The 25,605-nt window shown below is 43.8% G+C and overlaps 1 protein-coding gene across 1 annotated transcript in view; it reads right to left on the reverse strand.

The window, feature by feature from the left end:
* The window catches only part of LOC124594392 (early growth response protein 4-like), a 183,341-nt gene that overhangs the window by 60,811 nt on the left and 96,925 nt on the right, over positions 1-25,605 (reverse strand). Inside the window, exon 4 of the mRNA XM_047132761.1 lies at positions 8,324-8,496. Coding sequence (XP_046988717.1) covers positions 8,324-8,496 — 173 coding nt within the window. The remainder of the gene's footprint in view (positions 1-8,323; positions 8,497-25,605) is intronic.

Here is a 25,605-nt window from a genome sequence, read left to right on the forward strand (position 1 = left end):
TAGGAAAACACACCCCATCGAAAAAGCGACTTCGTGCTGCGAGTCCTCCAGCTCCTGGTGTTGCTAGAGATTTATCAGACTGTCGTAACAGAGCACATGCTGAAAATCAGAATGTGTTTTTGGTTATTAAACGGAAGGAGGTAGCTTTGAGAGGGTTTCTCCCTTTTACATCCACAAGGGTCTTGAGGGAATTGCAGGTACACTGAAATCTGTTAAGCGACTGCGCAATGGTACTCTCTTAGTTGAGACTTCTAGTTCCCGCCAAGTCGCTTCTCTTCGGAAAGCACCCAGTCTCGGAGAGTACGCTATCGAGACCGAGCTCCACTCCACACTCAACTATAGTAAGGGTGTTGTGACATGTAGGGACTTGGTGGATATCTCCACAGACGAGTTGAAATGTGAGTGGGCTGACGAAGGTATTGTTGACGTGCAGAATATTATGAAGCGAGTCGATGGGGACCTAGTAAAATCCGACTCGTTTAATCTCACGTTCAGTTGCCCGAGACTTCCAGAGCATGTTAAAGCGGGATTCTTACGTTTGCCAGTACGGCCATATTTCCCCAACCCAATGCGCTCTTTTAAATGTCAGCGCTTTGGGCATACTACATTGGGGTGCAATGGGATAGCCACTTGTGGTAAATGTGGTCAGCCTGCCCATGAAGGAGCTGATTGTTCATCGCCTGTGAAATGCGTGAATTGCTTTGGGAGTCACCCTGTCTGGAGCCGGGTCTGCCCCATCTATCTCGAGGAACGGAAGATACAGGAGATAAAAACATCTAAGCGCATCCCCTATGGTGAGGCCAAGAAGCTCTTTAAGGCCGTGCAACATCCTGTGTTTACGACATCTTTCGCTTCCGCCCTGAAAAAACCAGTACAAATGGCCACTGTTGCTACACAAACGGAGGTTGCTAGTGTTAGCACTAATACCTGCGTTTGCCATTGCACTTGTGCTGCTGCGGTTGTTTTGCAACCTGCGGCTCTCCCCGCAACGTCGGACAAGGCCGTGGTTGCTGACATTGGGGTACTTCCTGCCTCTTCCCCTATGGCGCCTTCTGCCCAGGCGAGTAAAGCTCCAACTGCTGACAAGGCTCTGTATTCTAAGCCCCCTAAGACAAAGACGCCGAAGGTGAAGATTTTGCCACCTGAGGAGACTGGTCAGGGTCGGTCCGATGATGAGGCCATCGTACTGTGTGACATCTCCCGTGGGTCGTCATCGGAGCTGATGGACATTGATGTCGACCGGGGGCGATCTTCTCGCCCCAGGAATAAATCTCCTGCCAGTACGGGCTCTCCTTCAAAACACAGAGGCAGGGTGAAAGTTCAGCCACCCCGATCACTGGCTCCCATATTACAGTGGAACCTGAATGGGTTCAGGACGCATGTGGCCGAATTACAACTCCTTGTACGTGAGTTCCCTTTGTGCTTATGTCTCCAAGAGACACATTTTCGGGCCACTCATGCTCCTTCTTTACGGGGCTATACCGTCTACCGGAAAGATGATCTGACGGGGGACAGGGCAAAGGGTGGTGTTGCGGTTTTTGTCCGTGACATGCACCCCTCATCTGAGCTCCCTCTCGTTACAGACTTGCAAGCAGTTGCAGTTGACCTTCTTGTGGGTCGGAGGCTCACAGTCTGTTCACTTTACTTACCCCCTCAGGATGCGATAGACTCTGAGGCTCTCACAGACCTTATTAGTCAACTTCCCCGCCCATTTCTTCTTCTGGGGGACTTCAATGCTCATAATGTCTTATGGGGCTCTTCGACTACTTGCCCCAGGGGTCGCATTCTGGAAAGCCTCATGATGTCTGAAGAACTGTGCATCCTCAACTCTGGTGCCCCCACTCATATCTGTACTGCTTCTGGGTCGTCATCAGCTATTGACCTTTCCTTTTGCTCTCCAGCACTCGCGGATTCTGCTCTGTGGGAGGTTGCTGCCGACCTCCATTCTAGTGACCACTTCCCCCTTTGGATTCGCCTCCTGGATGAGGCTATGGCATTTCCGGTACCGCCCCGGTGGCACCTCTGCAGGGCTGACTGGACACTTTTCAGCCAACTGGCTGTTTTGGAACACCGTGCCAGCGTCCACGAATGGGTAGACCACGTTACAGCCGTGATCTCCCATGCCGCTGAATTGTCAATCCCACGGTCATCCGGTCATCCCAAGAGGCGTCCTGTCCCTTGGTGGACCACTGAGTGCCGCTCAGCTATCCGAGCCCGCCGTGCAGCTCTGCGACGCTTCAAGTGCCGTCCCTCAGCTGACAATCTTGCGGCCTTTCGGGTGGCAAGGGCCAAGGCGCGGCGAGTGATTAAAGAGAGCAAACGACGGTCATGGCAATCGTTCTTGAACTCCATCTCCCGCTCCACTAGTTCTACGAAAGTATAGGAAGCCATCAGGAGGATTTCCGGGAAACTCGGCCAGCTACCTGTCACAGCATTGCTGCATCAGGGAAGTCTCCTCACGGCGCCGAGAGACATTGCCCAGACACTGGCCATGCATTTTGCGGAATCTACCGCCACTATTAACTGTGATCCAGATTTCTGCCGCTACCGCACTGCCATCGAGAGGGGTCACTTGGACTTCCGGTCTCCTAATTCTGAACCCTACAACTGCCCCTTCACAATGTGGGAACTGGATTCGGCGCTGTCTGTGGCTCATGATATTGCGCCTGGTCATGATCAAATCCGGTATAGCATGCTGCAGCACTTGTTACTGCCTTCCAAGGAAGTTCTCCTGAATTGTTTTAATATGATGTGGTTATCAGGCACGTACCCTGACTCGTGGAGGGAGGCGATTTTGATACCCCTCCTCAAACCAGGGAAGGACCGAACGCATCCCAGTAGTTATCGAAGTATCGCCTTGACGAGCTGTGTCGGGAAGACGTTGGAACGCATGGTCAATCGTCGCCTGGTTTGGCTGCTCGAGACCAGGCAGCTCCTTAGGCCCTCTCAGTGTGGCTTTCGGAGATGTCGTTCCACTATAGACAACTTGACCCTGCTTGAGGCGGCCATCCAGCAGGCCTTCCTGCGTAACCAGCATTGTCTAGGTGTCTTCTTTGACATTCATAAGGCGTATGACACTACTTGGCGCCGCCATATCCTCAATCAACTCCATGAGTGGGGCTTTCGTGGCCGTCTCCCCATCTTCATTCGGTCCTTTCTTTCCCACCGCCTCTTTCGCTATAGGGTTGGTAATGTGCTATCTGATTTGTATGTGCAGGAGAATGGTATTCCTCAGGGAAGCGTTTTAAGTGTCACCCTCTTTGCCGTCGCCATTAACAGTATCACGTCCACTATCCGGAGTCCTGCCCAATGCTCCTTGTTTGTGGACGATTTTGCCGTTTTCTGTTCTTCCTCCAGTCTTGTCACTGCTAGTCGGCAGTTGCAGCTTACGATAAAGCGATTAGAGGCATGGACTGCGAAGACGGGTTTTACCTTTTCTGCAGACAAATGTGTGTGTGTGCATTTTAATCGTTCTCGACGTCTTTTTACCTCCCCTGAATTGCGTCTGCGGGACACCATTCTTCCTTTTAGCGACGCTGTGCGGTTCCTGGGCCTCACTTTTGATTCAAAATTGTCGTGGTTGGCTCACCTTAAAGACCTCAAGGTGCGGGCCCTGAAGGCACTGAATATTTTGAAGTGTCTGAGCCATCGGTCCTGGGGAGCAGATCGGGCGCGTCTGCTGCAGTTTTATAGGGCTTTCGTCCGATCGCGTCTTGACTATGGTTGCACCGTGTATGGGTCAGCAAGGCCTTCGTATCTGAAGATTCTTGACGCAGTACACCATGAGGGTATCAGGCTGGCCACTGGTGCCTTCCGTACTAGTCCCATCCCCAGCCTGTGTGCTGAGGCAGGGGAACCGCCGCTCGCAATCCGGCGGAAACTCCTCATGGTGCGACGGGTGTGTCAATTCCTTGCCTGTACTACCTCCCCTGCGTACCCTACCGTTGCCCGACCGCCTATGGAACGTCTCTTTTCCAGTCGTTCCAGGGCAACGAGACCATTTGGGATTCGTGCCAAGCATTTGCTTGAGTCCCTTGGTGTGGAGCGTGTGCCCCCCCCCCCCCCCAACGACAAGGTTTTACTCGCCTGCCTCCCTGGTTGCTCCAGAGGCCCAGCGTCCTTTTAGACTTGTCGGAGTACCGGAGGAGCTGCACTCCTGCGTTTGTTTTTACCTCCTTATTTTACGATATTTTAAACCAGCATCCCGACCATGTACCAGTATTTACGGATGGCTCTAAACAGGGGGACTCTGTTGGTTGTGCTGTTGTTTTCCCTGATCGAATCGTCAAGTTACGGCTTCCTGCGGCGTTTACCATCTTTGATGCCGAATTGTTTGCGATCTTGCGGGCGTTGGAGCAGATGAGATGTGTCCCCAGTCGTAAGTTCCTCATCTGTTCTGACTCCCTGAGTGCCCTTCAGACCATGCAACACTTGTACCCAGCGGATACGGTCGTCCAGAACATCCATGATGCCCTACTCCACCTGCAGCGGCAGGGGAAGGAGGTTTCCTTCTGCTGGGTGCCGGGGCACGTGGGTATTAGGGGAAACGAGCTGGCGGATGTGGCTGCCAAAGATGCATGTTTCCTCCCTCACGTTGTTGAATGTGCCGTCCCCCTCCATGCTGTTACCTCCCTCCTGCGTTTTCGCGTTATGCGTCAGTGGGAAGAGGAGTGGCTGGCAGTCAATGAAAATAAGCTGCGTCTGGTCAAGGCCACCACGCGGCCATGGCGTACGTCCTACCAGTCATGCAGGCGGGATGAGGTTCTCCTCACTCGCCTCCGCATCGGGCACAGTCCCTTCACACATGGTTTTTTACTCCGGCGGGAGGATCCCCCAATCTGCAGTGCTTGTGGCGTCCAGATTACTGTCCGCCACATTTTACTTGACTGTCTTTTATTCTCTGACCAGAGGGCGGTGGTTTCTTTGCCACCAGATTTGCCCTCTATTTTGAAAGACGACGCATCGTCTGTGGTTAAGGTTTTACGGTTTTGTGTCCTGTCTAATTTGTTGCCACGGATTTTAGGGAGAGGGTTTTAATGTGCTGCTGGATGACTGGCTCACCCAGATTTTAGGTAAGAGGTCCGCCAGTCACGAATACTTCCTTGTTTCCCTTCGGTTTCTGTCCTCCCTTCCTTGTGTTTCCTTTCCTTTTTTAGTGCACTCCTTCTCCACTTGTTTTGCCTCTGTATGTGAGGATTTGGAACTGCATCAGGTCTGTGTCTTTTAGCTGTTCCCCTTGTTCGTTGTTCGTCTTAGTCCCTTCACTGCATGTGATCCTGTTTTTATGCGTTTGGGCGCTGATGACCCCGCTGTTTAGCGCCCGTAAATCTCAAACACACACACACACACACACACTCGTCGGTACACTACACAATGCCGCTTACACGGCACAACTGCGCAAACAACGGGTGATTGTACTACGTACGTCACATGACCATAATACATGGTAGGTTGCATAGCTTAAACATGACATGTGTCATTGTTTGCAAGAAAATCACATTACGGTGCAGTTGTATTGCATATACGTTAACGTTATGCACATCGATTTTGCAGAATTAAAGTTCCTTTCAATACCCATACCTCCCTAATGAAGCACTTGCGGACCTATGTTCATGTAACAATTTTTTGTTCAGAATTACTTGTATTATCACTGTTTAAAATATTGATCTTTCCTACCCAAACACCCGGTATAGTGTCTTCATACTCTTTGTTGAATTCCATCAAAAGCTGTTGCAATTGACAATGTAATAATGTGTGTGACTTAAGAAAATTTACTATTCCGACCAACAATTTCATCACATCTTCCATGCCTGCATATTAAACATAAAGTGCTTCTTGATGTACAGAGTAATGAATTCTACAGGGTGGTCCACTGATCGTGACCGGGCCAAATATCTCACGAAATAAGCGTCAAACGAAAAAACTACAAAGAACGAAACTTGTCTAGCTTGAAGGGGGAAACTAGATGGCACTATGGTTGGCCCGCTAGATGGCGCTACCATAGGTCAAACGGATATCAACTGCGTTTTTTTTTTAATAGGAACCCTCGTTTTTTATTACATATTCGTGTAGTACGTAAAGAAATATTAATGTTTTAGTTGGAACACTTTTTCGCTTTGTGATAGATGGCGCTATAATAGTCACAAACATATGGCGCACAATTTTAGACGAACAGTTGGTAACAGGTAGATTTTTAAAATTAAAATACAGAACGTAGGTACGTTTGAACATTTTATTCGGTTGTTCCAATGTGATACATGTACCTTTGTGAACTTATCATTTCTGAGAACGCATGCTGTTACAGCGCGATTATCTGTAAGTACCACATTAATGCAATAAATGCTCAAAATGATGTCCGTCAACCTCAATGCATTTGGGAATACGCGTAACGACATTCTTCTCGACAGCGAGTAGTTCGCCTTCCGTAACGTTCGCACATGCATTGACAATGCGCTGACGCACGTTGTCAGGCGCTGTCGGTGGATCACGATAGCAAATATCCTTCAACTTTCCCGGCAGAAAGAAATACGGGGACGTCAGATCCGGTGAACGTGCAGGCCATGGTATGGTGCTTCGACGACCAATCCACCTGTCATAAAATATGCTATTCAATACCGCTTCAACCGCACACGAGCTATGTCCCGGACATCCATCATGTTGGAAGTACATCGCCATTCTCTCATGCAGTGAAACATCTTGTGATAACATGCGTAGAACATTACGTAGGAAATCAGCATGCATTGCACCATTTAGATTGCCATCGATAAAATGAGAGTCAGTTATCCTTCCTCTCATAATGCCACACCATACATTAACCCGCCAAGGTCGCTGAAGGTCCACTTGTCGCAGCCATCGTGGATTTTCCGTTGCCCAATAGTGCATATTATGCCGGTTTACGTTACCGCTGTTGGTGAATGACGCTTCGTCGCTAAATAGGACGCGTACAAAAAATCTGTCATCGTCCCGTAATTTCTCTTGTGCCCAGTGGCAGAACTGTACGCGACGTTCAAAGTCGTCGCCATGCAATTACTGGTGCATAGAAATATGGTACGGGTGCAATCGATGTTGATATAGCATTCTCAACACCAACATTTTTGAGATTCCTGATTCTCGCGCAATTTGTCTGCTACTGATGTGCGGATTAGCCGCTACAGCAGCTGAAACACCTACGTGGGCATCATCATTTGTTGCAGGTCGTGGTTGAACACTTCCTGTTTCCTTAAATAACGTAACTATCTGGCGAACGATCCGGACATTTGGATGATGTCGTCCAGGATACCGAGCAGCATACATAGCACACGCCCATTGGGCATTTTGATCACAATAGCCATACATCAACACGATATCGACCTTTTCCGCAATTGGTAAACGGTCCATTTTAACACGGGTAATGTATCACGAAGCAAATACCGTCGGCACTGGCGGAATGTTCCGTGATACCACGTACTTATACGTTTGTGACTATTACAGCGCCATCTGTCACAAAGCGAAAACAGTGGTCCAACTAAAACATTCATAATTCTTTACGTACTACGCGACTATGTAATAAAAAATGGGTGTTCCTATTAAAAAAAAAAAAACGCATTTCTGTTTGACCTATGGCAGCGCCATCTAGCGGGCCAACCATAGCGCCATCTGGTTTCCCCCTCCAAACTAGGCAAGTTTCGTTCTTTGTAGTTTTTTAGTTTGACGCTTATTTCGTGAGATATTTGGCCCGGTCACTATCAATGGACCACCCTGTATACAAATCATCTATCGATCAGTATAATTTTTAGCTCTTTCGTCGTCAACTAAATCTGTAAACTGTTTCTGCATGGTGTTGTAATGCCACTTCATAGCAAATTTATGGTACCCATCGATTCTGCGAGTACATGATAGATATTGAGATTTCTCATCCTTCTCTTCTGTGATTTCCATTCAGTTTTAAAGAATTGTGATGACAGATCAGAATATTTGAACCTTTTGCACCAACAGGCAGTGGACCATGAACAAATAGCGAAGGATAAACAGCGCTTACTCACAATGACTCTACCAAACTGAAGAAAGTCGTGTTGACCAAAATATGCCATGCGAAGTGCTTGAAGAAAGAGTCATGTCGCGCTGCTAAATGAACGCCGAGACGTACCGAGTACTGCCGAAATAGGCTGTCTCTCTGACTCATGTGGGCAGCACATTGAACACGTTTGAAGTTCTGCACGTTGTGGTCATCCCTGATTTAAATAATATGTTTCGTTTCTTCCTACCGCTCTTGTGTTACCTACAGCTTCTGAGTAGCCGGTGTCCAGTGGGGCTAGCTGTGGAGTGTGTGTCAGGGCGTACTTGCCTGCGCATGTGTGCCCTCAGGTGTGACGACTTGGCGTAGGCCTTGCAGCAGCCGGGGTATTCACAGGGGAAGGCCCGCCCTGGGGGCGAGGCGCACGCCGCGATGCTGCGGCTGTAGTCGTGGTCCCGCGACGCCACCACCGTCGCTTCCTGTGCGTGAGCAACAGAGAGCGGCTTCAAACACATTACTTCATAATTATACCATTACTTAGTTCTTATTACAAAATGACATGCGAATAATCTTGCCTTAGAGAATCGTTATCCATAAGCCACGAATGGAATATACTGGCAAAAACTATGTACAAAACAACAGAATGACTGGTTGAAGATGTCTTTGGGGAAAGTCAGTTTGGGTTCTGGAGGAATAAAGGAACCCATGAGGCAATACCGATCCTACGACTTATCTTAGAACATAGACGAAAGAAAGGTTAATCCACATTTATAGCACTGGCAGATTTTAGCGACACTTGTTCACAATATTGAATGGATGCCACTGATTGAAATTTTAGAGGTAGCAATGATAAATTACAGAGAGTGCAAAGTTATCAAAACCTGTGGAGACCGTACTGCACTTATAAGAGTCGAAGACATGAAACGGAATGAGTACTGTAGTTGGGAAGGGAGTGGACGGGGTTCCAACCTACCCCTGATACTATTAAATCTTTACAATTATCAAACAGCGAAAGAAACCAACTAGAAATTTGGACAAAGGATTCTAGGAAAAGAAAGAGGTGACAAACACCTGTAGTCATGTACCGAAGGAAATTGACGGAGATCCGAAATGTGAAATAATTTGGGTGAAGGTCACGGTTAAAGCAGGCTCAGACATGGTAATTGGATGTCTCTATAGGCCCCCTGGCTCAGCAGCTGTTGTGGCTGAGCACCTGAAGGATAATTTGGAAAATATTTCGAGTAGATTTCCCCACCGTGTTATAGTTCTGGGTGGAGATTTTAATTTGCCGGATATAGACTGGGAGACTCAAACGTTCATAACGGGTGGCAGGGACAAAGAATCCAGTGGATTTTTTTAAGTGCTTTATCTGAAGACTACCTTGAGCAGTTAGAGAACCGACTCGTGGCGATAACATATTAGACCTTCTGGTGACAAACAGACCCGCACTATTTGAAACAGTTAACGCAGAACAGGGAATCAGCGATCAAAAGCGGTTACTGCATCGATGATTTCAGCCGTAAATACAAATATTAAAAAAGGTAGGAAGATTTTTCTGTTTAGCAAAAGTGACAAAAAACAGATTACAGAGTACCTGACGGCTCAACACAAAAGTTATGTCTCAAGTACAGATAGTGTTGAGGATTAGTGGACAAAGTTCAAAACCATCGTACAATATGTGTTAGATGAGTATGTGCCAAGCAAGGTCGTAAGAGATGGAAAAGAGCCACCGTGGTACAACAACCGAGTTAGAAAACTGCTGCGGAAGCAAAGGGAACTTCACAGCAAACATAAACATAGCCAACGCCTTGCAGACAAACAAAAATTACGCGAGGCGAAATGTAATGTGAGGAGGGCCATGCGAGAGGCGTTCAATGAATTCGAAAGTAAAGTTCTATGTACTGACTTGGCAGAAAATCCTAAGAAATTTTGGTCTTATGTCAAAGCGGTAGGTGTATCAAAACAAAATGTCCAGACACTCTGTGACTAAAACGGTACTGAAACAGAGGATGACAGACTAAAGGCCGAAATACTAAATGTCTTTTTCCAAAGCTGTTTCACAGAGGAAGACTGCTCTGTAGTTCCTTCTCTAGATTGTCGCACAGATGACAAAATGGTAGATATCGAAATAGACGACAGAGGGATAGAGAAACAATTAAAATCACTCAAAAGAGGAAAGGCCGCTGGACCTGATGGGATACCAGTTCGATTTTACACAGAGTACGCGAAGGAACTTGCCCCCCCCCCCCCCTTTCTTGCAGCGGTGTACCGTAGGTCTCTAGAAGAACGTAACGTTCCAAAGGATTGGAACAGGGCACAGGTCATCCTCGTTTTCAAGAAGGGACGTCGAACAGATGTGCAGAACTATAGACCTATATCTCTAACGTCGATCAGTTGTAGAATTTTGGAACACGTATTATGTTCGAGTATAGTGACTTTTCTGGAGACTAGAAATCTACTCTGTAGGAATCAGCATGGGTTTCGAAAAAGATGGTCGTGTGAAACCCAGCTCGCGCTATTCGTCCAGGAGATAAAGAAGATCCAACGGAGACCAGCGCGCTTCGTTACAGGATCATTTAGTAATCGCGAAAGCGTTACGGAGATGATAGATAAACTCCAGTGGAAGACTCTGCAAGAGAGACGCTCAGTAGCTCGGTACGGGCTTTTGTTGAAGTTTCGAGAACATACCTTCACCAAGGAGTCAAGCAGGATATTGCTCCCTCCTACGTTTATCTCGTGTAGAGACCATGACGGTAAAATCAGAGAGATTAGAGCCCACATAGAGGCATACCGACAATCCTTCTTTCCACAAACAATACGAGACTGGAATAGAAGGGAGAACCGATAGAGGTACTCAAGGTACCCTCCGCCACACACCGTCAGGTGGATTGCGGAGTATGGATGTAGATGTAAATGTAGGAGAGTAGTTGAACATAATGGATTGTACTTGAGTAATGATAATTGAAACCAACAGCTGTATAGTAATATCGTTTACTCACAACATGCTACCAGTTTCTCTGACAAAACGCATCTTCAGGCCCTAAGTACAACCTGCCATCAACGTACAAACCACACTGACAAAGACCAAAGGAGTCTTCAAATGGAAACAGTACAACTTACTAAGAATGTTAGGGTAGCATGTGCACTCAAGGTAACATGCCTAAAGCAAGCGAATCCCTTATCTTTGAAGCAGTAACAAACCCACCAATGGTCAGAAGATAAGGAATCCAGTTGATTTTGGCCCTGCTGACTCGACTGGACATGCTGGCATAACACGCTTAATAAATTGTACTGAATCCTGTAGCTTCATAGCAGTAACAAGTCCACCACAACTCATCGTCGTCTGGTAGCCTTGTTACTTACTGCCTCATAGTGGTTTATTACGCCCACTAATGTCTGCTACCCAGAAGTTATGGCTTGTAAGTACATAGAGGATATGTGAAATAACTGCGCGCCACCTTTTGAGAGACAAATTGGACCCAGACAGCATGTAACCATATCTTAACAGTCAATTTGGTCTCTATATGTGTACTAGGAACAACAGATTATGGGGGTTGTGGCAGTGAATATTGATAAATGATCTCATACTCGAAAATAATAGATTTCAGCCATCAGTCGTCCTTTGGAATTTTTATTGGCAGATCTAGACTTCAGCTAGAAACTAGCCATTCTCAATGCACTATCCTTTTTTGGTCAATGCATGTAATGCCTGTTGGTCTGGCTTTGTACACAGTTCATTGAATACTCATACATAAATAACGGTCGCTGCGTGCAACAGCCTCTGAATGGAGGGTAACCTGATGATCTCATACTGCCAAATTATTTGGTATGTTTGTATTTTGTAATTACTGAAATAACATCACATATCCTTTCAGCCTGCAAGTTTCATTTTGTTTCCTTCTCCCCTTCACCTTTTTTGTCAGGCAGTGTGTTTTCTGATAGACACCTAGTGAGTGCTCGGTTTCTAACACTTAGTTACATGTTCCATAAATCACTTGAATGATTCTTTTATCAAAATGATGAGGAATGAGTTAGCTTGCAGGATACGTGTCCATGATTAGTCAATGAACACATTACTATCTTTACTCCCACTTTTGCAACTACACTTAATTTTTATTTTTTAAAATATTTATACTGGCTACCAGTTTTTAAGTAGGAATTTGTGAGTGGAGTAGAACGAGTTGCCGAGGAGAAATCAATTTAAATTACATTTAAAACTTGCTTCGCTTACCTGGCTGACATTTTATGTTATTGAGTAAATGGTCAAAAATTTCTGTTACTACGTATTGAACTCCTTTGTGAGCCACTGACAGCTTTAACACTGAATAATAAAGGTCATATTTCCCTCTGCTGTTGCAGGTATGAACATCACTGTTCTTCTCAAATTATGATGGATTACTGCAGTTAAAATGCCTAGTTCCTTGAAGACTACCTACATGACATCCGTGGGTGAACACCACATATTACTCATAATACTCGCTTTTGTTCAATCACTGCTTTCTTTCTAAGTGTTGAGTTACCCCAGGAAATTACTCCACAAGACATTATGTAGTGGAAATATGCAAAGTATGATAAGACACTAATACCTTTGTTTCCAAGATTAGCAATTATACGAAGAGCAAACGCAGCTGAGCGTAATTGTTTGAGAAGCTCAGAAATAAGCTTCTTCCAGTTAAGGTTTTCACTGATATGTACACCCAAAAATTTGGAGCATTCTACTCTGTTTTCTGACTCCTGCTCATGGGCTACAGCAATTACTGGTATGACTCTATTTATTGTACGGAACTGAATGTAGGGTTTCTTTTTTTTTGTCAGTATTTAGGGAGAATCCATTTTTAGAGAACTACTTAAGAATTCTTTAGAAAATATCGTTTACAAACTCTTCTGTTGCTTTCCCTCCCATAGGATTTGTTATAACACTAGTATCGTCTGCAGAAGTACCAATTTTGCTTGAATTTTAAGTCGAAGGTCATTCACATTTATAAGGAATAGGAGTAGACCCAAAGTTGAACCCTGTAGGATTCCCTTTGTGATATTTTTCCCCCACTTACTAAAATTTTCTACTCTTCCTAAACTGTATGAATAATTCAGCACAACCTATTGCATCCTGTTTGTTAAGTATGATTCAAACCAGCTGTGCATAAAGCCATCAACTTCACAAAACTTGAGTTTTTCTAAGATACTAACATGATCTACACAATCAAACACCTTGGAAAGACAACGAAAAATACCAATTGGCGATATATTATTGTTTAAGGCCTGTGTTGTTTGATGAGTGAATCTATAAATAGCATTCTCAGTCGAGCAGCCATTATGGAATCCAGACTGTGATACACTAAGTAAATAATTTCCGCTTAAGCGTGCAACTTCTCTTTTGTACACCACTTTTTCGAATATTTTGGATGAAGATGTCAGAAAGGAAATTAGACGATAATTGTGAATGTGAAAGCTGTACACATGTCGCACATTGCCGTGCTTACAGTTTCATCACTTCGTCGTCTTTGGCAGATATGAACTGAAAGATAAATGATGGTGTACGTAACGGTACCTCAGTCAACTTAACGTGGCTCTGCAGACCACGACACGTGCTCCGATGCAAAAGGCATAGCCTTTTCAATTTCTGTATGCAACTGCCTCTGTTTCTTTATCGTTGTACGCTATACCGAAGTCACGGTTTTAGTAGATTGTGGACATGCCTGATGCTCACTGTTATGCTGAAACACTAGTGGCTCCTGCGCATAACATAGGCGTCCGCAAGAGGGAGCAAGAGGGAGCACTTACTGGACAGACTTTTTATCGTAACAGAGTCCTCTCGAATTAGTAGCATTAATTGTCTGCGTCTTCACTAAACTGCTTATTTACCGTTGCAGACTGTGACAGGAAACATTGTAGCTTTGACAGTTACTGTATTTCTTGTGTTTTGTGATTCTCTTTACCCTTTGGTCAGTTGGCTCAAGGTCATTCGTTTGCATTCCGCACCCCACTTCCTCCACATTGGTTTTTCCCCTCTCTCCCAGTGCAATATCCATTCCTTTTGCAGTTCTTTAACAAAAGTGTGGGAGTGACTCCATTCATTTACAATTAAATTGTGTATAGTGTCGATTTTTAGGCAGTGTTAATTATCGTCAAGAGTGAATAATGTAGTGTTTCGGGAATGTTTATCAATCTCCTTTGAAGCCTGGAAGAAGAATGTGTGATAGTCATGTACAATGCAAGTTAACATTCCATGCTTAACGAGAAAATTCCCTACACAAATTCAAAGAAAGCTTACATATTATAATGGCTGCAAATCATACCTCATGACCCCACACAACAGCAGGATTGCCTTGCATTATTAGGCAACACAGCAGTGATAGGCGATATGAGCTTGATGATCAGGCTGCAGAAATGGGATATGAAGTAATCCTCCGTATCACTGCCAGTATAATCCCACCGACTTCACATATTCTCAATGCGTTGCTCGTGCGGGGCGACTGCAGGAAAAATACTTCATGAGGATGTACTTCGAGATTCAATCAGAAGATTGTAATAAAGCTGCTTGAAGACAGTGCTGAGGCAGATAGTGAAGATAATGTCTGCTCGCTATAATTTCTGTCTGGTTGGTTAACTTTAAACTAATCCTTCTCTTTGCCTCTATTTATATAATTATTTTTGTATAATAATCTATAGGGTCATGTATAAACAACTGCAACATGTGAAACAGAGTTCATTAAATTGTACTAAATTAATTCTAAAAACTGACAATGCTCATTATTGTTGTCACTTTGTTTAAGAGGCAATAACTGTTGACTGTGCAGTGTGCTTGCGAGGAAGTAGTGGGAGCGTGTAGTATAGGAATAAAGCGACATGACCTCAGGCCGCATGGCCAGCAGAGTGAAAAAAGTATAGTAGTTACGCTGATCACATGAAAATATGCTGATTCCTTGGTAGGCTGCAGTTTCGGCGCCGATGGTAAGTTCCAGTGGATACTAATCGTGCCAACACAATGTCTTCAGTCTTTCTTTGTCGCTTGCTCGTTCAGCATTTACAGAGATGCAGCTATTCCGACTCATAGACACACGAATTCCGTGGCAATTGCCAACACATTTAACCGTTACCAATTCCCATAAATCCGTCCCTTTATCTAAGAACAAATGATAGATGCTGATTCTGCATTGAGTTTTACACAACAGAGACACTGTACTACACTCAGAAGAACACAGCCACGCTGTGTGGTAGGTGTGTAAATCTCTCTTTACTTGCAAGAACATCAGTAGAAAAAAGAATACACCATTTTTTGCTCTATAGCAGAGGGAAAAAGTGCGAAATTTCAATGCTGAAAAAATGTGCTTTGCAGGACTGGGTCTTTCTCTAAGTCGATGGGTGCAACAGAGTGCCACATGCTGCCACAGAGCTACGAATTATCTATTCCAGTTGGCACGTTGTACAATAATACAACAAACTGGAGAGACGAAGATTACCTTGGTTCAGCCCTAAACTGCATAAAGTTGATTCTACAGGATAATTCGAGGGTGGGTTTAGGAAGCTACAAACATTCATCTAGTCCTGGGCTACACTTTACCAAACCACCTCAACAAAATGTAGCTTCTAAACCTCATTTTGCTGAACTTCAGTTATGCTAGTCAACAATAAAACATAGAAACCATGAAAGAAATGCAATAAATTTGTTAATGGGAACAGAGGCAAATTTTTATAAACAAAATGCCACAATGGGCATCAAAGGTGAATAAGCATTTTCTAAATTTTGTTCCCTGTTTCTCCATTTCGAGGGGTATTAATGCGTCGATATACAGCACTCTGGTCGCGTATTGGGCCTAAGCTCTGTATAGAGAGGTTTAGTTGAGCCAGCATGTATGTAGGGGCAGTTGCCTCGTGACTGACCGACATTGCGGGAAATATCTAGTGTTGCAAGGACTATACACGGTGAATGTGCTGATGCTGTCTGTCTTCGCAGTATATGTTCGAGTAGCTATATGCAGGATGCAGAAGTGATGATTTTGTATGGTGCAGGATACGAACTGTGTACTACATCAATATGACATGTGGCGATATAGCCCAGTTGGAGATTGGTTTCACGCTGAAAAATTCAAGCTTTCCATGATGATAGTAGAGCAGTGTAATCGAGGAAGTGTCTTTCTGTATCTCATGATCTGTAGCTCACTTTCGCAGGGTTTAACAGTCATTGCAATATGGTGATCTATACAAAATAGTTTTTCCACCGAAAGTCTCGTCTACAGAAAAAAATGGCAGACAAAGCTCACACACTGGCAGCAGCAGCAGTCTGGCAGGTAAATTCGCTAAGAGCCATCCTTTGTACACGGCATAGGAGCCTCTACAGACTGGTTCGAACAAGACAGGGACAAGGTATCTACGGAAGATTCTGTGAGTAACGTGATGTCTTGTTTCTTCGAATGTTCTGAAACAAGTTCAAGCAGACCACCCTCCTCTGGTGAGATGGTGTCCCTCATCTGCCATTGTGGCTTTAGAGCAGCTCCAGACCAGCAGCTGTAGGACACCAAAAATTCACCGAAAATTCAAGCCATTTTTCTCGTCTGTAGGACAGTGCTTCGAATTCTGTTTGCATAATTGTTGTGATTTTCCCATCTGTGCTTAGGAACCAGTGTGTGCTTCAAGAAGTGACTCCAACAGCAGCAAATATAAGCAAAGCCTACTCACCATTTCAGAAAAGTGATGAACACCACAGCAGCTGTAGGACTTAGAAATTTTTGGCTCTCTGAAAGCGTCTTCAAACAAGCAGGTAAAACTCGAAAAGTGGTGAACGTCCTATTTTTAGAGTTACATAGATATTTATTTCGACTTCCAAATACCATCGTTTTGGTGTGTAAAATCAGGTAGTGCAGCTGATATTGGTTTCGGGATATGTTTCCCACAAAAGCGTGTGAAGTGTTTCAGGGAGGTTTTACAAGTATACAGCGATCTGTTTTTAGAGTCCATGTTCGAGTGTGGTGGTATACATCACAAAATTGAATCGAAATACAGTGCATCGATCTTTTTGAAAGAGACATGTTCAATTGGATTTAGTAACTCCTGAAGCAGCTCGTGTTCAATGACAATGGCTATCTGCACGCCGGGGATAGGACAGGAGGGAGGCCGTGGGTATTTCCAATGTGAGGAAGTGTCCAGTGGCTACCGTGTGACCGTGCCGTAAGCTGGCTCACTTCCTGTTCGTCGCGTGACCCAGCACAGAGACTTGGGGCTGGAAGCCCGGTTTGGGCCCATTGAAAGAGGCTGAGAGAGGGTGAACATCTTGCCTCTTGCACATCGGCTGGACTTTTACCGAATGATCTACATTTACAGCACACACATTTATCAGAATGAGTTGCATATTCATCCTCACCAAATATCATTTCCTATCGACACAGTCATCAGATGCTAATATATTCCCCCTTCTCCACGAGAGACATCTCGCCCATTGAACACAGTAAACAATTACGTCTTTCCTCCAGTCCAGGAACTAGACACAGACTGTGTCCTTTTCCCGCCATTTTTCCCCAGACGGCCATCTTGGATAATGTCACGGGAGGGGTGAGGGGGAGGGAAGAAAGCGCCCTCTGTTGGTGGTGCTGTGAACTAGGCCAGTTGGACTCCAGACCTCATAGTGAACACACTGGACTGAGCTCACTGCCTGCGATAACTCAAATTGTTTAAATAAACAATGCATGCAAAATAAAGACTTTCGTCTGTCATATCCAGCAGCCCAGCACAGACTGAGTCCTCTTCCCACCAAACAGATGGGGAAGGGGAGCAATGCATACAAAGTAAAGACGTCCATTCTATTCGGCAGCTCAGCACAGAATCAGTCCTTTTCCCACCAATTTCCAGATGGGTGAGTGTAGGGGGGAGGGGAGGAGGTTAGGATATTGGAGGTAGCCCAACTGATCTATTTTCCTGCAAAAATTTGAACTTCCCGTCATGACGTCATCGCGACGTCGCCACGTCTATGGCCGCCATCTTGGATCCACCATCCTGAATAAATTTGGCTGCAATGAAACATAGGCCCAAACGAACTTTGAACTACTAGCAATTAGCAGTTTTATTTTGCGCTCTGTGATGAGTGTTCCAGGTAAGTACTAGATGTGGTGTGATCGTTACAAAATTAACCATTCTGTCGCTCATTACACCTTCAAACCACAGTTAACGCGATAGGATGTGAGTTCCTCCACAAATTGCAACAAGTGCCCGCACGCATTGGTGTTCCTCGTCCAGAAGACTTTCTCTAAGCGCATGATGCGTACAGGGTTTTATAACTAAAACATAGTTACTTTCTGGGATACATTTCGCCAGTAATGAAACTTGTACTTGCTCGTAGCGCAGTGGCTGTGGTCATCGTTCTGTTTGTCCACGATAAGTTGCGGTGGCTGTCGGAACGGCTGTGCCGCCGCGCTATGGCTCTCGAGGGGAGAGGAGCGGTAAGGGGGAGGCAGTGTCAGCCGCTTTCAGCAGTGCTGGCACCACTGCCCGCATTTTGTGCTTACCACGAAATCGGAGAAGGCACACGCGGAAAGTTTGCCCGCTAAAATGACACGTTCGTCGAATCCGAAATCACCTAATATGTTAACATATTCATGCTAGAGAGTTTTGCCTACAACTTATGTATTATTTATGTATCGAAAACAATGAAAAATGAAAGTAAAAAACTGATTCTTGGATTCTGTTTGAACCTTGTATTTATTAAACGCAGCACAGATGTAATGTTTACAAAGTGTAATTAATTGTGCCTGAAAGAACTGTCAAAATGATGTTCTGAAAAGATCACTGTCATTTGTGTTTGATTTAAGATCATCAACATCACTTGAGGGAGTGGTATTGATGATAACTTCATCAATCGTCATTTCCATTACTCCGTCTCCAATGCTGTTGCTCCAACTGCTGCATATTCCCGCGGTAAGGTTCTGTGCAGTAACCGAAAGCAAAGCAACAGTAACAAAATTCTGCAATCTTTCCTTCGATATGTCACCAGTGACAGCGTTCTCCCTGAAAATGTGCTTTATTTTGGCCTGTGCCAATTGTATCAAATTTAGATCGCAATTGTAAAGAGGTAACGCACAGCTTTGTGGCCCCTGCTGTCAGCGATTTCATCCACGACATACACTTCCACGGCTGGTTTGTTTTCCTTTATTATAGGTAACAGTTCAGCTTTCCTCACTGAGTTGTTGCAGTTTATTTGTCCGCCTTGCACCCACTCTAACATAGCAATCCTGAAATCATATTTATCAGGTATTCTGCCGAATTTTCTGCTGTGGTGTGGCGCATTAGCCATACAATCACAGAATTGGGTGGAATATTACGAACCATAATATCTGCAACACTCACCCCTCCCTCCACCCCAACACGTTGATGTCCGCTAGTTTCGTCAATTTCAACAAGTTCGCAAGTTAGTGGAAACAGTGGCTTGCAACAGACTTCGTGACAAATTAAAACTGTCTGTTCATGCTGTTCATGTGCACAATCTTTGTAAACATATAGCGTCGTAAGAGTGGAACTGTCAAACTAGTGTCACATCGTAATTAACATTTTATTTTCGACATATTGACATCATTTACTATCTTATTAAAACAATGACAGTTATAAAACTTTCCACTTACAACGTAATACGGACGTCACATCAATCTAGACGTACTTGAAAATGGCTACAAAGCGGAAACAGTCTGTAGTAAATAAAGATCAGCTATTATAAGCAGGTGTTTACTGTATCTACTCTAATAATCATGTCGTTATCAGACATATATTACGTTGCTGGTACCAAAGAAGAAATAATAATAATAATAATAATAATAACACGCATTACTTGTCTGAAAAAAGAAATAATTGTTTCTGTGGAATTTTGTTGTTTTGTGCATAATTAAAAACAGTTTAAGGCAAGAACGAAACAATGTGTAATCTTTTCGTTTTTGTGTGAATGGAAATTTTCGTGCTTTTTTATTTTTTCAGGCAAATGTACAAAATCCATAAGACCTGTATTAGTCCACAAATTAACTACCAAGCTAAAAATCTGACATTCTTCATTACACCCACACAACAGTTACGCTTATTGCACCCTTCATCGTTAAACGTTCTCTTGTAGTCACGCTTATTTGATTTCAGCACTTTCTCAATCAACGGATCTGATCTCGGAGGTCTTAGTTCCTTTGCGGTTAACTTTTCTTCATAATTTACTTTTCTGTTAGCACTTAAAATAGATTCAACGGAGTTCATGTTGACACTACACACGAAAGTCGATTCCCGCACAGTAAACAACCAACTTCAAAAACAAACTGCCATTTGTGACAAAGATTAAATTCAAGTAATAACGTCTACCAACTTGGTCGCTTGACTAGAATGCAAATGATGCTTCTGAGAACCACAAGGATCCAAATTTAATCGTGTCGTTCCGGCGTTTAAGTGAATATCAAAGAAACTGAGACACGTTTTCGTGAATAATCATGCTCATACATACGAGAGTAGTTCCGAAAGTAGTGCCTCCTTTTTTTATTCATGGAGACTATAGGAGATCCAAAAAACACAAAGCACAGCTAAAGAGAGCAATATTTGAGCTACAGACTGTCATTTTTCCACATAGTCACCACCATTCGTTATGCACTTTTGCCAACGATGAACCAGAGCCTGCGTGCAGCGGTTGTAAAAATCGGAACCAGGTGAGGCTAACCACTTCCTTACAGCTTTGACAACAGCATCCGAGTCTTGAAAATGTTCGCCACGTAGTCCATATTTCAGAGGCCCAAAGAGATGGAAGTCTGAAGGCGCTAAATCGGGACTGTGCGGTGGATGTGGCAAGACGCTCCAGCCGAATTTTTCAATGAGTTGCCTGGTTGCAAAACTGGTGTGAGGTATGCAGCTGAAAGTTGGGCCTCTTCTCTGGCCTTATCCTGGAAATTCAGGCTTTCCCCTTAGTCGGTGTCGTCTTTTAGCGTACTGAATTAACAGTTTCTCCAGGTTCCCGGGCATCCAAAGGAACCACACCCTGGCTATCCCAGTAGACTGTGTACATCACTTTGCCTGCAGACGGCTGTATCTTGAAATTCTTCTTTGGCGGAGAATCCACACGTCCCCATTCCATGTACTGTCTTTTGGATTCTGGCTCGTAGTAGTGACACCACACCTCATCTCCGGTGGCGGTGCTGCTCAGAAAATTGTCACCTTCAGCTTCATATTGGTCCAGCAGATCGCGATAAATTTCCATTTTATGAGTTTTTTGTTCTTCCCAGGACCAATCTCGCACAGACTTTGCAATAACCAAGATTTTCCAACATTGTTTCCAAGCCATTACATCCGAAATTCAGTTTTGGACACAATTCTCCAGTCATTATCTGCCGATCAGCGTGGATGAATTGATCAAGACGCTCTTCATAGCGATGGATGACAGCTGTGCAGGGTCGACTGGGCCATGGCTTGTCATACACACCCTTTTCAACACCTTGAAAATGCTATACTCTTCACGCCACTTTGCTCACGTCTATTGTGTCGTCTTCATATGACTTTAGCAAGCGTCGATGGATTTCAATCGGCGCAATTTCTCCGGCAGTGTGGAATCTAATCACACATCGATGTTTATACACGCATCCATATCAGACTCCATTTTGGAACACTCCTCTGCTGGCGTCAACTACCGCAGAACAACGGAGCTCCTGCAAATGAAAGAGGAAGGGTCAACCATTAGCACTACGTCAACGGCATCTGGCGCGGACATCAAACGTCACTACAAAAAAATAGGAGGCGTTAGTTTTAAAACGACCCTCTCACTTTGTGAGCCTACAGCGCAAATAAACCTGACTCAGCATGAGAGCAGCACATGTCAGAGGCATTAATAAATTCTGTAACTTACAATTGACGGTGTTGTTTTAGACCGTACTGGTTCTCAGCGCCTCAAATGGATTACTGTATGACAAAATCCAAAACTCAATATGCAATAAGGCATTCACAAACCCACAAAGTAGGCTTTGCTACCATTATAACTATAACATAAATAGTAAGGTACTGGGGCTCCCAGGACACTTTGGATATCAAAATGATACGCAAATTAATTAAATTGATCAAGTAATTACCACCATCCCCCGGATGACGTCATGTGTTTTCCTCAACCGGCACGTGAGTCCCTTCACCCCCTTCCCCCCTCCTACATACCCTATTGGTGGAAATTTCGAATTTGTCCCAGGGCTGTGATGATATCCAATCCCAACCTCACCCGGGAATTGGCGGGAAATTAAAAATGTCGGTGCTCTTTCTGGGACTCGAACCCAGGTCGTTCTAGATGGAAAGCCAAAGTGCACCCCCAACACATGGAAACTGCCCAGATACAGGAGAGGAAGCTTAGGTTAGTGTACTTTATTTGTTTTGATTGGGAAACTGAACTAAAGAGCAGTCCTAATTACGTAATTAATCATAAAGATTGGTCCAAATTACACAACTATATTCATAACGCTACACGAGGAGCGCCTAAAATCGCAATGTAGCTGAAAAATTAACAATGCCGTACAACTGGTGTTATTCTGATGGGAAAAAAATTCATAGCACCCCGAAACTAATGGTAGATGTACTCAAACCCTACCCCTCACCTATAGGCTGGCAGGAAAAAGGATGGAGTGGAAGGTACTATATTTATTTTTTTGGCGGGAATTGTGTTCAATTGACGAGATGGTGGTGTCGGTCAGAAAGGAGTGTAATAAGTATGTTACCTGTAAGTATACAGCTGAGGACTGCATCCATTGCTGTTTGACGTCAGAGTTCGCTACAGACGTCCCCCCTACATTGCTCAACAATCATCCTGTGGCCCAGATAGTCGAAGCCAATACACTCCACCACAACTGATGGAACATGCTTCACTGTTCTAACTACACATGAAATTGTCACGAAAGAAAAACCATCACTCATAATCAATAGGTCATAAAGAAAGACATGTATTAGGGCAAATTGTCGTCCCAAAAGACTGCGAATGCCATCTATGTGCTTACATTTGACATTTTTGCTTCGCAACTCCCCTCTACCGACCTGCCTGTAAAATTTCTGTCATCCAACAGACAATCATTCACAATAGCAGCAGATCTCTGCCTTCTAGTTTTGTAAGTAATTTGAGTATCAGAGCCTGTTTCACGCAGTCTACTCACATGTTGGGAAAAACACAATCAGTTCTATGTTTGACAACGAGCTATAATCCAAGTGAGGTCTACTTTATAATTAGAGGTTATGAAGTATGAAATAACACAGCTTTGTTGTAACACCTATTTTTAAACACTCAGTCGTGACGAGAATAACAAAAACAGTCATGTTTGCATAAGAATAGATACAGCTGATTTCTATTAGTTTTATGGGCAAAATCGGTGTAGTTTTGAGAGGACTATCTGCATCCAAACTTTAACCTGTCATACCATTCCTTGTAATAGAACTGCCAATAACATTTTACCACATCTCTCTCTTCCGATATATCGAAAAACAAATACCATCTGCACGTTGACATCGAGCATATTACATGTACACATATCGCTCCACTGGACCAGGTGCTTGAACAGACCTGTGTAAAGTTTTGTTGACTGTACTGGAGGAAGACCACATCATTTTGTGGTAAGCTACTATGGAACCAAACTGCTGAGGTCATCAGTCTCTAGGCCTACACACTATTTAACCTAACATAAACTAACTTATGCTAAGGACAACACACACACTCATGCCCAAGTGAGGACCCGAACCTCCGACGGGGGCAGCTGCGCGAACCGTTGCAAGGCGCCTCAGACCGCACGGCTAGATTAGATTAGAGATTAGATTAGATTAGTACTTGTTCCATAGATCATGAATACGACACTTCGTGATGATGTGGAACGTGTCAGGTTAATAAAAGGTGTCTATACAAGATATTACATTAGACAAAATATTACATGACACTCAATATTTTTAATTTTTTTTTTGTGGGGTTGGGAAATTACCCACTTACTATATCCAAAAATTCATCTAATGAGTAGAAGGAGTTGCCATTAAGAAATTCTTTTAATTTCCTTTTAAATGCTATGTGGCTATCTGTCAGACTTTTGATGCTATTAGGTAAGTGACCAAAGACTTTTGTGGCAGCATAATTTACCCCCTTCTGAGCCAAAGTTAGATTTAACCTTGAGTAGTGAAGATCATCCTTTCTCCTAGCGTTGTAGCCATGTACACTGCTATTACTTTTGAATCCATTCGGATTGTTAATAACAAATTTCATAAGTGAATATATATATAGTGAGGCTACAGTGAAGATTTCTAGCTCTTTAAATAAGTGTCTGCAGGATGATCTTGGATGAGCTCCAGCAATTATTCTGATTACACGCTTTTGTGCAATGAACACTCTTTTACTCACTGATGAGTTACCACAGAATATGATGCCATACGAAAGCAGAGAATGAAAATAGGCGTGATAAGTTAATTTCTCAGATGTATATCGCCAAAATTTGCAATGACCCTAATAGCATAAATAGCTGAACTCAAACGTTTCAGCAGATCCTCAGTGTGTTTTTTCCAGTTCAACCCCTCATCAATGCATACACTTAGAAATTTAGAATATTCTACCTTAGCTACCGATTTCTGATCGAAGTCTATATTTATTAACGGGGTCATTCCATTTACTGTGCGGCTAGATCCTATCTAACAGACAATCAATCACAAGACAGGGATCCAATGTTGTTTTTTCTCAAGCAGTTTAATACATTATTTTTCTGCTATAACATACCTAAGCAGCGTATGACTACAGCTTTGTACACCGCCTTGACTTCAAGGTCTGTGTCAGATGCTAAACCAACATTAACACTTTTTGATCAATTGGATCTCACAGAAAGCTGAAGATCGCATGGTGCCATGCTGTTGCCACAACACACAGGATGGTAGAAATAAAACGTAGAGGCAATGTTTCTCATTGACAAAAATGTAGAAGACATCACAACGTATGAAAACTGGAAGAGTTTGCGGAATTGTAACAGATGTCCCAAGGTGATGACCTATGCAGTGACAAGTAGCAGATATCCAGTGTTCCATCAAGACTCTCTCCATCTAAACCAAGTGATGTCAGTCAATCGCTATGTGGTAATCAACAGTGTACCAGTGGCCGGATGGGAAGGGAAAGACATTGTTGATATGGGACAATGTACTGTAATATGCACTGCAGTTGATTGCATGATCAATTTTAGCAATTTTACCAGTTGTTTCGTAATTTCAACGCCAGCCAGTGATACAGCAGAATGCTTCCCTATTTCTGTATTATCATTAAATCACCCCTCCACTACAGAAAATACAGCAAGTGTAATGCATCTGTGGAATATTCGGTTGTGAGTAGTGGGTGCATTCAAGTACAGTTCTGTACTATACTATACTGTCCAATTAATGTGCTGTTCTATCTTGCACATAGCAATCACATTTACTAAGGACTGTCTCCATCCTTCCAATGGACATCTAACACACAAAACAGCGGAACTGTGTCATCATCATGGATCTTTAAGAGTATAAAAGGAGGCATGATAGGTGCAGCAGGCGGCCTAGGTTTGTTATTACTGGAGAATCAAGACAATAATGTTTTGAAATATCGGTAACATAAATTGCATTGTAGATGTTATGCTCTTTAAGTGGATGAATTT

The sequence above is a fragment of the Schistocerca americana genome, chromosome 2 (genome assembly GCF_021461395.2).
Source record: "Schistocerca americana isolate TAMUIC-IGC-003095 chromosome 2, iqSchAmer2.1, whole genome shotgun sequence".
Taxonomy (NCBI): domain Eukaryota; kingdom Metazoa; phylum Arthropoda; class Insecta; order Orthoptera; family Acrididae; genus Schistocerca; species Schistocerca americana.